The sequence below is a fragment of the Cydia amplana genome, chromosome 23 (assembly GCF_948474715.1).
Source record: "Cydia amplana chromosome 23, ilCydAmpl1.1, whole genome shotgun sequence".
Lineage (NCBI taxonomy): Eukaryota > Metazoa > Arthropoda > Insecta > Lepidoptera > Tortricidae > Cydia > Cydia amplana.
Window position 1 is genome coordinate 5762176 of NC_086091.1, and position 16760 is coordinate 5778935.

Here is a 16760-nt window from a genome sequence, read left to right on the forward strand (position 1 = left end):
TAGTTAATCAACTTTTTCTTGTCACACGTTGCTATGGTTACGGTCTCCTGAGTCACTCTTAAAATTCTAGGTTTTTCGTATTTAAATGAACCAAACTTGCATTTTATGGTAGTTATAAGACCTTTCCATAATGGGACATCTACTGAGCATGTTAGTAGAACATGGTACACCTGTTCTTCTAACAATTATGCTACTATTGTCTCCTCGCTGATGGGACAGAATAACAACAAGAAATAGTTGATTCCCTAGATAAAGCATGATCTTTTTTACCATTTGATAAACTTTTTGATTGATTGCTTTCTTACAGACCCAATCAGTAAATGTTAAAAGGATACTTCCAAAGAAAGTTGTCAATTTTCTTGGCTCTTTAGCGTATAAAACACTAAGGGTGTAATCACATCTGTCAGCATCGAGCCGCATTTTATATATGAGAAATTGCTCGTTAGTATGAAGATGCGTACGCATGCTTTCAGCTTTCCGATGCGTACGCATCTTCATACTAACGAGCGATTTCTCATACATAAAATGCGGCTTGATGCTGACAGATGTGATTTCACCCTAAACCTCAACCATCCTACGCTAACCATTAGCACGCTCACGTGAACCACATCCGCGACTTTAAATTCAAGCCATAAAGTCGTCGTATACGGACCCTTAGTGTAATATTCCAATCGCTAACCAAGCGCGATTCGGAAGCTCAAGGGAACCAGTATAAGTCCTCTCTACTTTACTTCCTAAAGTCGAAAATACACGGTGGCCACGGTGTGTGTGAACTGGCCGCGTAGCCAACGTGCCAATCGCTAACGCTCCGTAAAGCGAACGAAACGCAACTGTCACCGTCACACTTATAAGGAAGAGTGATAGAGAGACACAAAGCGATTCGATATGGCGAAGCGCAAGCGATTGTCACCTTGGCTAGGCCGCCAGATGTAACTTTTGCTACTTTGCCGACTATTCAGCTGCAACCAATTCAGTTTCATTCTTAATCGATCGCTAAAATTCTCATATTCTCAAATTACACCGTCACAATCTAGCCCTATTTTATTTGACTCTTCTGTTCTGCTTCCCATGAGGGGATTCCCTCGATAAAATGAGCAATGGGCTGCTAATGGTGAGAGTAGGGTTTGCAATCCGGATCCGGAATGTATGAAATTATCCGGGTCTGGATCCGGATCCGCGGATCTTCCCATACATGATAGGGGTGCTGCAACGCTGTTGCAGTTGCAATCTGTATGTAACCTAACCTTAAGGCTGGTTTTAGTGTCATGCGGACCGTCCGTGCGGATCGCTTCGCGCCGCCAAATTGTATCAGAAAGCTGTCCACGCGGACGGTCGTCCGCGCGGAGCCGTCAGCTTTACTCTAAAATGCTCCCTGAACGTACATAATATTGTTCCGGTGCGGAGCGATCAGCACGGACGGTCCGTGTTACACTAAAACCAGCCTTAGGGTGTTGAGGTCACTTTAGACTGGTTTACGGGAGCTCGACTCAACGTCGCTTGCGCATACAATATGAACACACTGCCAGGAAGCAAGGCTTAGCGGATAACTGTTGTGTAACGGTTGTGTAAGACATTATTGGCCAAGTTTGACCCACGTTAGTCTTTATTGTGTTCCGTGAAGACAGGAAGACAGCAGTAATTCTACAGTTATAGGCATGCGTTAAAAGGTAATCAGAGTTTAGCTTCTACTCGTACGTTGGTAACCTGGGCAGTTACATCAAATTTGTTGTTAAGAGGAAAGGGGACGATCGATGCCCCATACAAACGTAGTCCTCATTTTCCTCAGTGGATATTGACATTATGGAAAATATATTTTACAGAATTTTATGTATTTTAGTCATAGCAGCTATGTTTTTAAATGCTCCTAACTCTTAGCGGGCATAGCTAACACTAAAGTTTAAAGATACATCGAATTGAGTAAAAATATTTTCAATTATGTTAATATCCAGAGAGGAAAATGGGGACTACGTCGTCCTCTTTCGTTTTAAAACGTTGACGTCTACGCTACTCATTCGTGAATGTGAATGGATTTGTTACCATGTTTCCTGTAATACGTCAATTTTAGTATAATTTAAACAAAACAATGACTCACATTTTAATGATATCAACCGCAAATCCGCAAGGACACCTTTTGTGACAGTTTGTGACCCCCGTATTATAAATATTATAATACAATCACGAATATAATACAATATTACACATAACAAATTCACTGTTATCTGAAAATATTATTCTAGTACAGCTGCCACCACCACGGTGCCTTCTGAATTTTAAACGTAACTGTCTCTTTCAGAATGCTGCCCGTGACGCCACGCGCTCCGATTGGCTGTGGCGCGCCGTAGCATCCACTCCCCGTCCGTGATTGGTGGAAAATGTCGGGCCTGCAAGCGCGCGGCGAAGACGTCATCAATGGGGTCGATGTCAGAGAGCAGGGCAGTGCTTTAAGGTTGGTTTCTTTTATTGCTGTCGTGATTCCCATTGGTCAGTCATTCAAAGGGCTAATGGGAATAAGCTTTTCTCGGAAGATCCGTAAGACTTCTCTTCACTCTTCTCTCTCGTCGACTCTTCTTCTTCTTTCAGAATATGTAACGTCGTTGTTTTGGAGTAGGGGTCTCCAAAATGCTACGGTCAGGCCTCCGCTTTTGTTTCGCGGGCTGGACTGTATGGGATTAGCCTCCTTTCGGGGCCTGACTAGATCAGCTGTTATTTGGAGACTCCTGGCTTCATTGCCAGACTGAAGTGAGAGAGACGCGCTTGCCTAGTGCACCTTTACCATGTTGTTGTTCTCCTATGGCACCCCAGTGGTGCAAAGGGCCTTCACAAGCTCGCGCCACGCCTTCCCATCTTCAGCGTCCCTTCTGGCCTTGCTCCAGCTTAACCCGACCGCTCCTAGCTCATTTGCGACGGACCGCTGCCAAGACTGTACAGGGCGCCCGTGGCCACGGCTTCTTCTGTCGGGCGGTTTCCAACCGAAAGCGATACTTGCGTTATTCATTTCCCCTCTTCGAATCGTATGTCCTATCCGTGTCCATCCATTTCCGTGTCGCGACACCTTAACTATACAAAATATTAATCATACACTCGCAGCTGGATAAAACACAAAACTGGTCAAATCCATGCAAGTTTCGTGTGTGAGATATGCTCTCGTGAGTCCACGAATAACTGTAAACACAATTTGCGGTGTTCACAGAGCGTGACGCAACACGTCAACATATTATCTACATGTTTCCGCAGGGATTTAAACAAAAATTTAACTCGTTTAATTTTTTATTAGCATAGCTGCATGATCTTCACCTCACACTAGTTATGAATACTTGGCGTGGGAATACGTGCAATTCTTGCCACAGATATGATTATACTAACAATTAAGGTATGCCCAATCCATGCAGAGTGCTTTCATTAAGGGCTCATTTAGACGGTGCGAGAACTCGCAAGCGAGTTTCATTACATTGCGTCATTTGATCGGTCGGCTGAATTGATGTAACCTCAATGGTCCGCAATGTAAATAAAATCGTATACGAGTTCGCGCGCCGTCTAAATGAGCCCTAACTGTGTGACTTTCCTCCAACGCATTGCAACGCCATTAAACTAGGTATGTCACACTATGCCCTTTGCCTTTTTGACTTTTGAAATCGTTTAGCGTTAGCGTAATAACGCTCTGTTGCCCTTTCTGAATAAGTATAAAAAGGCGTGGAAAATGGACACACTCGTAGCTGTGATGTAGTAACGCATGAACTAAAGTTGCATACGACGCTATGGAAATCAATAGGTATGCCATGCGCTTTACGCAAGACAAATTGAAAGTTGGAAGGCGCTGCATGCAACTGTGTGTTGCATGGACATACCTTAAATACTTAACAAGCCCTTGATAATTGTTTGTCCTTGTTCGTCATTTTGACATTTGTGTTTGTTAGAAAGGGACAATTTTTTGCAGATTTTGCTAAGTCTGTAATGCATTCCTTACAAGATTCTTATTGTATCAAATGTGTAAAATTGATAGCTGAAGAAGATGGCGCTGTTTCGTGATAACTAAATTGTCAAACGTCAATTTTTACACCCAAAATGAGCACGCAATAGTATATATTTAGTAGTCAAATTCAAAGTACGAATTGTTCTAAGACTGCACATCAAACACAGTTAATGAACCTTCGCTTAGGCTGCCTTTCCACTGAGGTAGAAATGAGAGGAGACGTGCGGGAATCAACCAATATCATTGTTTGTAATTTGTAATCCCGCTTCGCTAGGCGGAGAAGAGATGTGGATTACAACGGAGAAGATATGTGGATTGATTGATTCCCGGATGTCTCTTCTGATCTCCTCCTCAGTGGAAAGGCAGCCTTACGAGTCAAATTGATGGAATAAAAAATAGATTACAAACGTAGGGTGTAATTTAAAAGTTATTACTTAAAGATATACTATTTAAACAACTAAGATAAAGATACAGTGTTTACCGTCTTTATGTCGGCACTTGCATATTATACGCAATTAGGGAGGCACTACGGAGTTGCGAAAGTGGGTTTATACTTTATAGTTTATACTTTATTTCAGTTGCGTGTTTATGGCTTAGACATAACCGTCATTTTATTTTAATCATTGTCTTAGTTGACTAACAATAGGCTATATACTATATAGTTTCTTAACCAGTTAGGTACAGATGTAGTGTAGGGTGTTTCATTTTTCCGAATTTTCGATTTTCATCTGACTTTGCTCGAATTCTGGTTCTTCCTGATTAAAAAACATTATATACCAAAAAAAAATTAAAATCGGTGAATATTTAGAGGTTGCACAACATCAACAAAGTTTTCTCAAACAACCAACGACTCTACATCGGAGAGTAGAAAATGGTTTAAGCGGCTACCATCAAAGCGGTGAGTAGTGTGATACTGAACCTAAATCAATTTTAAAATTAGTAGTTAACATGGATTTTGGTTACTTGGTAAATGTTCTAATTAAGATTTTTCAGTTTTTCCACCTGTTTCCAAAGGAAAAGTGGTTTTATCGTGTTTTAGACGCAAAATTCAGTTTTTTCATTAGATTTTAGTATCAGTTCATTATATTTTGTTATTAAGAAAATAGTTAATTTTCACGCAATGTATGGGGTTCTCCTTCCACATTTTCAATTTGTGCAACCTTTAAACGTTAATCGATTATTATGAAAATTGAAATAGATAGTTTTTAGAGTGGGGAGACTCGATTAGTGAGCAAAGTCAGGAAAAATATCACAACTTTTTTTTTCTATATACAAAAGTGAAACACCCTAATGTAGTGTACCTATAATTATTTTCCATCAAATTTTCGCGGAAACGTACCTACGACCGTGTCTTGCTATTTCAGTCAGTCTCGGTACAAAAAGTACTGAGGTTGGCTGAAGTAGCATGACAAATACGAACGATTCCGAGAAAATACGATGGAAAACAATTATGCACTACATCTGTACTAGATATGAGCGCCGCGCCGGCGCGCCGCCGCCGCCGACAAAATTTTCGCGCCGCCGCCGCCGACGCTGCGCTATCGGCGTGGCATCGGCGTGACCTTGGTAGTTACTACTGCTTTCAGAATCAGATAATATATTTTTAATCCAGTTTAGATCATTAACGGCGCCACTTCGAATAGTTTATAGGCATTCAAAGGGTATTTTAGGCCCATATAATTCAAAAATATCGAAGGCAAATGCAAACTTATCTGTCTAGTAACCGCGCTACTAGTCTTGGGGAAACGAAATTATTTAATATCAATTTTAACATCAATATGCTTGTAACCCCCAATTTAGACTCTCGCGCGAGCCACGAGACGAGCCGCGAGCCGCGCCACGAGACGCGAGTCCACCGCTTACACTCGCGTTCGGCTTGTCATTCGGTTATAAACCTTATGCCGTGCCGTTAGTGTTTAAATTATATTAGCTCGACGAGCTTGCGAGCCACGAGACGAGCCGCGAGCCCACCGCTTACACTCGCGTCTCGTGGCGCGCCTCGCGGCTCGTCTCGTGGCTCGCGCGAGAGTCTAATCCGCCTAGAATAAACATACTGATTTCCTTCCATTTTTATTGTGGAACGTTCCACATTACAATTTATAGATTGTATATATACACTAGACATGTCAATCACAATGAAAAAATTTACTGTGATCAACTCTAGCTAACGTGAGACTCGAACTCACATCTTTGGATTACCGATCCAATGCATAACTAATTTTGCCAGCTAACCATCCGTCATTTACCGCGAATTTAACCTTGCAAGCATGGTTAAACGTTTTTAAAAGGTATAAAATGGGGTTAATTTTGAGATATTAAGCGTTTCCACGTCCAAATGTCCGGCCGTTGGCTTCGCATGGAAGGGCGTCGGAATCGGGTCTCAATTAAACTTGGCCACTGTTGAAATTTCAAGCTTTGCTCTCTCGCAGCTCAATCTTTGGCCTTGCACCGCTCGCATGGAATTAAGCCGCTATCTGAACCTGCAAGTTTTTGGCCCTGTTTGGAGCTCAACTTTCGGCCTGTTTTAAAACGCTTGAGCATTGGTCCTTATCCGATCTTAGCTCCATTTCAGCTCGGCCTTTGGCGTCGCACGAATGCGCCCGCAGGAAAGCTCCAGATCTTTAACACTATGGCTTCAGTCTTTATCGGCTTGCACCCTCGCTCTGCTCTCTTGCAGCTCGGCCTCGCACAGAAGCGCGCCGCAATCGGCGCTCCAGGCGTTCAGCCGTCAGCCAAGCTTACACTTGGCGTTCGATTCTTAGCTGTATGCTTACCTGCAGCTCATCCTCTGGCCTCGCATTGGGAGGCGTCGAAATCAAGTCTTCGGTGTTACATGGAGCTCGGCGTTGGGCCTCACTTTTTGACATAAATCGGTTTTGTTGGGTCGATATTGGTTAATGACGGAGCTCGTTTTTTTTTTTGGACTGTCGACAAGACGTTTCCCTGATACAGTCAATCCGCAATTTTTACCTTAGCACAAAAGATAAGGGCCTCGCTAAGATCTTCCTGCCAAAGCCTCGCCATGATTAAGACCGCCTCTGATGCCGCGCGATACCGCTTATCCACAGTTTATACGATATCAATTTTTTTCGTACCATTATTCAATAAATTATCCTTGAAAATAAAAAATGCATTTATTTCATAACTTCCTTAGAGCAAAAACATGTTTTTTCGGTAAAATTTTGGTTTAAATTCTTTTTTCATTAATCGAAGGTGTTTCAAGGCCACGCCGCCGATTCGCCGCCGTCGCCGACCAATTTTGACCGGCGCGCCGCCGCCGGCTATATGCCTATCGGCGCTCATATCTAATCTGTACATATGTTTTTATCTCTTCAACGACGTAAAGATATATATGCTACCTACTATAATCTATGATACATATTTGATTTGGTTTGTAAAGGGACTATGAGAAACCACAAGTGATATAAAAAACCGGCCAAGTGCGAGTCGGACTCGCGCACGGAGGGTTCCGCACCATCAACAAAAAATAGAGCAAAACAAGCAAAAAAACGGTCACCCATCCAAGTACTGACCCCGCCCGACGTTGCTTAACTTCGGTCAAAAATCACGTTTGTTGTATGGGAGCCCCACTTAAATCTTTATTTTATTCTGTTTTTAGTATTTGTTGTTATAGCGGCAACAGAAATACATCATCTGTGAAAATTTCAACTGTCTAGCTATCACGGTTCGTGAGATACAGCCTGGTGACAGACGGTCGGACGGACGGACGGACGGACGGACAGCGGAGTCTTAGTAATAGGGTCCCGTTTTTACCCTTTGGGTACGGAACCCTAAAAACTATACACAAAGACTGAACCTAAATTAATTTAAGAACAAAACATATGTAAACTCTCTTTTCTCTCTCTCTCTTTGCATAAGTAAGGTAAAAAAAAACTATTTCATTTAGACGCCTTCAATGGCCTTCAATTAATTTATGATCATAATAATTGACAATATTAAATGAGCATGTATGGGGCATTTGTCAATAAAGCATGGGCCAATTGTCATATTTAACCTATTTTCAAGATGGCCCTAATTCTGGCAGTAAATCAAGTCAATCAATTTATACGCAATTACTTTAATTCGTAGGAGCATACATAAATATACATGATGAGCTTTGATTTGATTAACCTTTTGCTTCCTCTACCGAATTTATATCAGAGGGACTGTCCATAAATTACGTCATCTATTTTTGACGAGATTTGACCCCCCCTCCCCTAAAATCATCCAAAAATCATGCTTCGAATGACCCCGTTTCCTCCTACGTCTTGCTACCATCATCCAATGTCCAGACCCTCCCCCCCCCAATTTGAAATGACGTAATTTATGAATAGCCTCTACCGCGAAAACCGAAATTCGCAAATTGCGGAGATCTTTCTATTTTACTCCAATGAAGGCGTAATTAGAGTCAATTAGAGTGACAGAGAAAAATGCCCGCAATTTGCGACCTTCGATTTTCGCGGTTGCAGCCCAGCCCAGCAAAGACTCAAAATATGTATACTTCTGAGTTCTGGAAGATGATGTACGTTTGCTCCGTGGCCAGCGATACCATAGTCTCTATCTATCACATACTAGTGCGACAGTGGCAGTTGCGTTTCGTTCGCTACAGAGCGTAAACGATTGACATGTTGGCTACGCACCCTGATTATCAGATCGTGATTTCTAACTAAACCTAAAGTCGGAAAATGGTTTGCACAATTCGATTCTCAAGAAAAATATACAAATTAACTTATCCTACCAAATCTACCAATGCAATTTAAGCCTTATAATCGTTACCATAGAGTCGACATTTAGTTTAAAGCTAAGTTGCTCTTGCTCCCTTTTATATTTCGGGTCAATTTCCAAACAGTAGATTAGAATCTCGTCCAATTATTTGCTTCGTTGCCCCCTGAGTGCTGAAACTTGGAAAACAAAGGTGCGTGTTTATTTTATTAGGAAGACTGGTAAAAAGGTGCTTGAAAGCAATAGGCTAGGTCTATCCTATATCCTATGGCGTCATCATGTCATCAATAATGTTAGATGCAAATGATATAATTTATCAGATTACAGCTCGAATCCTGTGCAAAACTTAAAAAATATCAAATTAAGATTAAGCAGATCACACCTAAGGCCTGGCGTGGCTCACTCCGCGATTTTGTTGCGCCGCTATACAAGTACCTACAAATACATGCGACCCACACCAATTTTGGTGTCTAGCCATAGTAGTTGCCGTGCACCGCTACGGAACGGACGCCTGCTCGCGCTTGCGCCACCTAGCGGTCATATCTGTCGTAGATATGAGCGCCGATAGGCATATAGCAGGCGGCGGCGCGCCGGTCAAAATTGGTCGGCGGCGGCGGCGAATCGGCGGCGTGGCCTTGAAACACCTTCGATTAATGAAAAAAGAATTTTAACCAAAATTTTTCCGAAAAAACATGTTTTTGCTCTAAGGAAGTTATGAAATAAATGCATTTTTTATTTTCAAGGATAATTTATTGAATAATGGTACGAAAAAAATTGATATCGTATAAACTGTGGATAAGCGGTATCGCGCGGCATCAGAGGCGGTCTTAATCATGGCGAGGCTTTGGCAGGAAGATCTTAGCGAGGCCCTTATCTTTTGTGCTAAGGTAGGTATAAATTGCGGATTGACTTTATCAGGGAAAAGTCTTGTCGACAGTCCAAACGAGCTCCGTCATTAACCAATATCGACCCAACAAAACCGATTTATGTCAAAAAGTGAGGCCCAACGCCGAGCTCCATGTAACACCGAAGACTTGATTTCGACGCCTCCCAATGCGAGGCCAGAGGATGAGCTGCAGGTAAGCATACAGCTAAGAATCGAACGCCAAGTGTAAGCTTGGCTGACGGCTGAACGCCTGGAGCGCCGATTGCGGCGCGCTTCTGTGCGAGGCCGAGCTGCAAGAGAGCAGAGCGAGGGTGCAAGCCGATAAAGACTGAAGCCATAGTGTTAAAGATCTGGAGCTTTCCTGCGGGCGCATTCGTGCGACGCCAAAGGCCGAGCTGAAATGGAGCTAAGATCGGATAAGGACCAATGCTCAAGCGTTTTAAAACAGGCCGAAAGTTGAGCTCCAAACAGGGCCAAAAACTTGCAGGTTCAGATAGCGGCTTAATTCCATGCGAGCGGTGCAAGGCCAAAGATTGAGCTGCGAGAGAGCAAAGCTTGAAATTTCAACAGTGGCCAAGTTTAATTGAGACCCGATTCCGACGCCCTTCCATGCGAAGCCAACGGCCGGACATTTGGACGTGGAAACGCTTAATATCTCAATATTAACCCCATTTTATATCTTTTAAAAACGTTTAACCATGCTTGCAATGGTTAAATTCGCGGTAAATGACGGATGGTTAGCTGGCAAAATTAGTTATGCATTGGATCGGTAATCCAAAGATGTGGGTTCGAGTCTCACGTTAGCTAGAGTTGATCACAGTAAATTTTTTCATTGTGATTGACATGTCTAGTGTATATATACAATCTATAAATTGTAATGTGGAACGTTCCACAATAAAAATGGAAGGAAATCAGTATGTTTATTCTAGGCGGATTAGACTCTCGCGCGAGCCACGAGACGAGCCGCGAGCCGCGCCACGAGACGCGAGTGTAAGCGGTGGGCTCGCGGCTCGTCTCGTGGCTCGCAAGCTCGTCGAGCTAATATAATTTAAACACTAACGGCACGGCATAAGGTTTATAACCGAATGACAAGCCGAACGCGAGTGTAAGCGGTGGACTCGCGTCTCGTGGCGCGGCTCGCGGCTCGTCTCGTGGCTCGCGCGAGAGTCTAAATTGGGGGTTACAAGCATATTGATGTTAAAATTGATATTAAATAATTTCGTTTCCCCAAGACTAGTAGCGCGGTTACTAGACAGATAAGTTTGCATTTGCCTTCGATATTTTTGAATTATATGGGCCTAAAATACCCTTTGAATGCCTATAAACTATTCGAAGTGGCGCCGTTAATGATCTAAACTGGATTAAAAATATATTATCTGATTCTGAAAGCAGTAGTAACTACCAAGGTCACGCCGATGCCACGCCGATAGCGCAGCGTCGGCGGCGGCGGCGCGAAAATTTTGTCGGCGGCGGCGGCGCGCCGGCGCGGCGCTCATATCTAATCTGTCGTAAAAGACGCGTTTTGTTAGAGATGAATCTTCTGTACCTAATACTATTATTTATTCTGTGCTAAGGTCTTAGATTTGCCCTAAAATCAAAATTCAAGAAAACGTTTGCCGTGAGGAAATCAGAGTAAGAAATAATGAAATAATAATAAACCACACACTGACACAAACTTCCACTTAGCTAATCTTCAAAGGCCAGTTACTAATGATCGAGATGATTCCGCCATGAAAAGAGAGCCCACAATCTTGCCAACAAGGAAATGGAGCTCGCATTACGAAATGCAACATCATCGAGGCACAGTCACAAGAGGAGTTGCGAAACCAGTACGATAAGACCTAACAGTTCGCCTTTGTACATACACTTAAATCTTATACTCTGCTGTTTCTGTTTTGTGTAAACTTGTTTATGTGCAACAAAGTAACATACATACATACATACCATCACGCTCCGCGATTGTTACGCCTTTAGAGTTCTATATAAATTGGACATTCCATAGCGTAAGTATGGAACATCCAATTTAGCTAGGACCCTAAATGGCGTAACAATCCCGTGTGGTGACTGTACATACATAAGGTAAAAAAAAACGTTTGAAAAACAGGGCTATAACCGCGAAAATAGAAGTTTTCTCTGTCACTCTAATTACCTACGCCTTCATTGGATTGGATAAGAGAAAGATCTCCGTAATTTGCGAATTTAGGTTTTCGCGGTAGGCCCTCTGAGTAAGGTACCTACGGTACGGTATTACGGTCGAGTTTACAAACTTCTTTATAAGCCAACGTTCCAAAAATATATACACGACTTTATTGTGACTGTGTTAGAGGCGTGTAGATAAATATGTATATTTTTGGCTTGTAAAGATGTTTGAGAGCTCGACTGTTCCATATTGTTATTTTCTGTGATCACAGACTATTTGAACTAGTCGGCAATAAGGTCATGTACACATATTTTTGGCACATTTTTCGTGCCGACCATATCCGTAATCAGCCGATTTTTACTATGATTCTATCCCATCCAGAATCTATGTCGGGTTCGGGCGGTTATGAACATAGTTAAGATACCGTAAACAATAACTTTACCGTGTTACCATCAGCGGAGCACTAACTGTCATACGGGATAAAATGGGGCACGCTGGAGCCCTAATTTAGATTTACGGAGCCGTTACCCGAATGTTTATTAGATTGGACGGACGGACAGATGGGCAGTGTTAAGTGACGCATAGTCTTCCTGGTATAAATCATATTGTAAGGTGCTACGGTTTGTTAAGTTTCCATTTCCGTGGTAGAACCAACGGTTGGTTAGCTAACTTTACAATACAACATTAGGTAGTTTAGTTTAGTATCTCTCCGAGTAGTTCGACGACCGGTCTGGCCTAGTGGGTAGTGACCATGCCTGTGAAGCCGCGGTCCCGCGGTCCTGGGTTCGAATCCCAGTAAGGGCATTTATTTGTGTGATGAGCACAGATATTTGTTCCTGAGTCATGGTTGTTTTCTATGTATTTAAGTATTTTTATATTATATATGTATCGTTGTTTGAGTACCCACAACACAAGCTTTCTTGAGCTTACCGTGGGGCTTAGTCAATTTGTGTAATAATGTCCTATATATTTATTTATTATCTCTTAAGTGTAAGGCCTGAGTGGACGCTCGAAGCGGAGTGTTCGGAGGGGCGTGCAGCGTGGCGTCGAGCTCCCAAGGGATTTGAGCAGCGTGCACTAAGGCCGCTATTATACGTTTGCATTTGTTTGACATGCACGCCGCACGCCCCGCCCGCTGCACGCCCAACATGAGCGTCCACTCAGGCCTTACACTTAGGTTGTACCAATTTTGATTAGCAAAATACCACGGTAGGTATTTTTACGCTTACACATTGGACCACAATAACAATTAATTAACATGTACTTTTAATTATTATGTCATGGGAATATTTGAATACTGACATAATGGTTTATGAAGATTCAGCTTACTCCTGCCTATCATACGTGAAGTATTAGGTTAGTTAAAAATAGCATTCCACTGATGTCTCTGATCTTATAATATTTAGATTATTAAATACGATTAGGATAGCCAAGGCTTTCTTTCACGACTTCGACTAAATCCTGAAAGCAAAATTCTTTTGTCAGAACTGGAATCTGACATCAGAATCTGAATTCATCAGGAATGTGTCTTGCCTATAAGTATCTTTTGGCCGCCGCGCGTTGTCTAAATCAAATATGATAAGGCTATATGTAAAACTTCTTTTGACACGTTCACAAAGCATTTTTGCAGCGTGCCACAAGCCACAATGGTTGTTACTAGAACTGACTAAGCTCAATGTGGCTAATTCCGTCATAGGGACTATTCCATCCATTAGCGTTTTTCTCGAACAACGAACAAAATTGATAAATTCATCGACAAAGCAGCGATTGCTTTTAGTTTCAGCAATCAAGAGCAAATGTTTTTTTCCTACGATTGAAAATCAAAGAAATATAAGCTCGTGGACGGAATAGTCCCTATGACGGAATTAGCCACATTGACCTTACCTATATTTTTAAGAATTAAAAGAATTAAATCTATAGGTTTTGTAGTCAAAGTCCATCAGAATACCACAAAGGTCACAGGTATCTCCCACCATGTTTTTATTTACGCCGCACAAGCTATATTATGTAATCCGTCATACCATAGACAATACAAACACCGAGTCATGTCAATACTTGATGATTTCCGTTTTTGCCCGTGCCTCGAGCAAATGACTCGCGATTATGGCTAATTGTACAAGAACGACCTTGTAGGGAATGATTCTACCTATTATGAGATTTGTACCTACAATACCGTGCACATTCGAGAAAACCTTTGATTTTTGTTTTTTTAAGACTTGCACGTACCTAGAGTCAGACCAAGAAAAGTCTGCAGCGGATTTGACAGCCCTCGCAGTGCCAGTGTTATTTTAAACGTCAAACTTCTATGAAATGATGACGTGTAAATAACACTTGCACTGCGTGGGCTATCAAATCCGCTGCAGACTTTTCTTGGTCTGACTCTAGCCGCCGTCGAAGTTTAGGCTCTCATTTTAAAACAACATTCTGTAATAACATAAAATTTGAATGCTCATTCAAGTAACATAAATAAAACAGTCCCGTTGCTTACTTATTTATATTTTATTTTTCTTACCTGAATAAAATAATTGTTTTGATATTTGTCAGGAACTCTCTATTCTGAGGGAAATTTTATAAATTGTAGGTCTGTGAGTAAAATACTGACATTTATTCATGAATCGAACGGTCACGGCTCATTTTATAGTCGCTGGCTTCTGTCAGCTCCATACATGTCTCAATCACTTTAACGAGTTTTCGACAATAAGGTTGAGGTCGATCGTACCAGCCTTCACCTTATGTGACCATCTGTCGTGAAAATCGTTTTTTTTTATTTAACAACGACTTTATTACCTTGTAATGGAATATATTTTATGTCAGGGCGGTCAGAATCAGACGCTTAATTAGGCAAAGGAAAGGAGTTACTATTTAGGCCTATCACTTATCTCAGGCGGTCAAAAGATAGCTGAGTTTTGGGACTAACACTAAACTAAAATATATTATACATTTTGCTAATCAAGGTAATTTTGAACACCTCGCCCGCTTAGCAACTTGTGCTGCTGAATGTATTAAGTATCTTATACTTATAAACGAGCAATTCTTGTAATTATATTTCGGCGATCTCGGGTTTTCGGGGGCGAAAAATCGATCTAGCTAGGTCTTATCTCTGGGAAAACGCGCATTTTTGAGTTTTTATATGTTTTCCCAGATATTATACATATATTCTGTAACTAATTCCTTCTTTACATGTCTACTAATAATTCACCCATTGACCTTGTTGGCGCAAAACGTTCACTATGCTATATGTAAATCAATGAAAAACTAGTTTTTTCGTTATATAATAAACAAGATTACAGTATAATGTTAGACATTAACTTTATGTCTGACCTAACCGGAAATACTGCATATTAAAAACAAATTATAATGATAATAATATTCATAGTGTGCATTGATCATTCTCACACACTAAATTGTTTTTTTAAATGCATTGCTCAAGTCATAATTAATAGACATCTTATAGACGTGAATAGACCATTGATTTGAGAGTTAAATTATAATTAAATTATCAAGATTTGGAAGCTATATTTTAAAACACATGTATAAGTTATTGTTCGTTTCATGCTTATTGGTCAAGGTGGCTACGTGATTGGACAAACCACAACAGATGAAACTATTGACCGAGCGAAGTGAAGTCTTTGCAACTAATAGGGGTTGCATTTTACATGTTGGTATGTCCCATGATCCTTTTTAGGGTTCCGTACCCAAAGGGTAAAAACGGGACCCTATTACTAAGACCCCGCTGTCCGTCCGTCCGTCCGTCTGTCACCAGGCTGTATCTCACGAACCGTTATACTAGCTATCACAGTTGAAATTTTCACAGATGATGTATTTCTGTTGCCGCTATAACAACAAATACTAAAAACAGAATAAAATAAAGATTTAAGTGGGGCTCCCACACATCAAACGTGATTTTTGACCGAAGTTAAGCAACGTCGGGCGGGGTCAGTACTTGGATGGGTGACCGTTTTTTTGCTTGTTTTGCTCTATTTTTTGTTGATGGTGCGGAACCCTCCGTGCGCGAGTCCGACTCGCACTTGGCCGGTTTTAACTCATCATCATCAATGTCTACTGCATCCCTGACGGATGATTGTTGCAACTTGCAACGCTGTGTCAAGAACGGTTGCGCTTATGGTTATATAAGCCTATCGCTGCACGGCACTTCTTGCCGCACAAGTCGCATGTGTGAATATGTTGAGCCTCTGGATCCGGGACCAGGCTACCAGCCCGATGACGCCTGTCCCTTTTATGTCTCAAGTTTTCCAGCCTCCTTCGTCTTGCTTCTTCACTCCCACGCATAGGTGTCTAGGCCAATTATGAGAAAGCTTGGAGATTAATAAGGGCTCATTTAGACGGTGCGAGAACTCGGATGAGAGTTTAATTACATTGCGTCATTTGATCGGTCAGCTGAATTGATGTAACCTCAATGGTCCGCAATGTAACTAGAATCGTATACGTGTTCGCGCGCCGTCGAAATGAGCCCTAAGGAGTAAGAGTAGGTATGTATCGCGAAATCCGTGTGAGGTAGAACTAACAGTATGTATGTTTGATGTCACATAGGTACTCGAAGCTTGCGTTGTGTGATCAATACAACACAAATGTATCTAATTTTGCTTCATCAGACCAATTACAGGTTTTCTCTGGAATACGACGCATGTTCTTGTATAACAGAACAGCTGATCTCGTAAACATGTGACATGTGATATATTAATAATCCAATAAGTTAAACGGAAGGCCAACTATTGGAAACCCTACCGCTGTAGGGAAATCACGTACGCAGACGTTATGACGAAACAACTCGTTGTGTCTTCTCTTTTCTAAGCAGTCTGCGCACAGAGGAATTTTTGGGGAGCTCCGTTTGACCCCAGGCTATTTCGCGCGTTGCTAATTACATACAATCATACATACATACATCACTGGCTCAGTGACCCAAAGAGGATCTTGGCCTCTGACACAAGAGAGCGCCACTCTGCCCTATTCTGTGCCACTTCGCGCCAGTTGGGTATTCCGAGGGCGGACAGGTCTTTTTGGGTTTCGTTACTCCAGCGGTA

General features: G+C 41.9%; 1 protein-coding gene across 1 annotated transcript in view; it reads left to right on the plus strand.

Annotated features, from left to right (window-relative positions):
* The first annotated feature begins 2294 nt into the window (after positions 1-2294).
* Positions 2295-16760, plus strand: part of LOC134658856 (repetitive organellar protein) — a 79274-nt gene continuing 64808 nt past the window's right edge. The window contains exon 1 of the mRNA XM_063514527.1: positions 2295-2446. Within this exon, the coding sequence (XP_063370597.1) occupies positions 2373-2446 (74 nt within the window). The 5' untranslated portion in view covers positions 2295-2372. The remainder of the gene's footprint in view (positions 2447-16760) is intronic.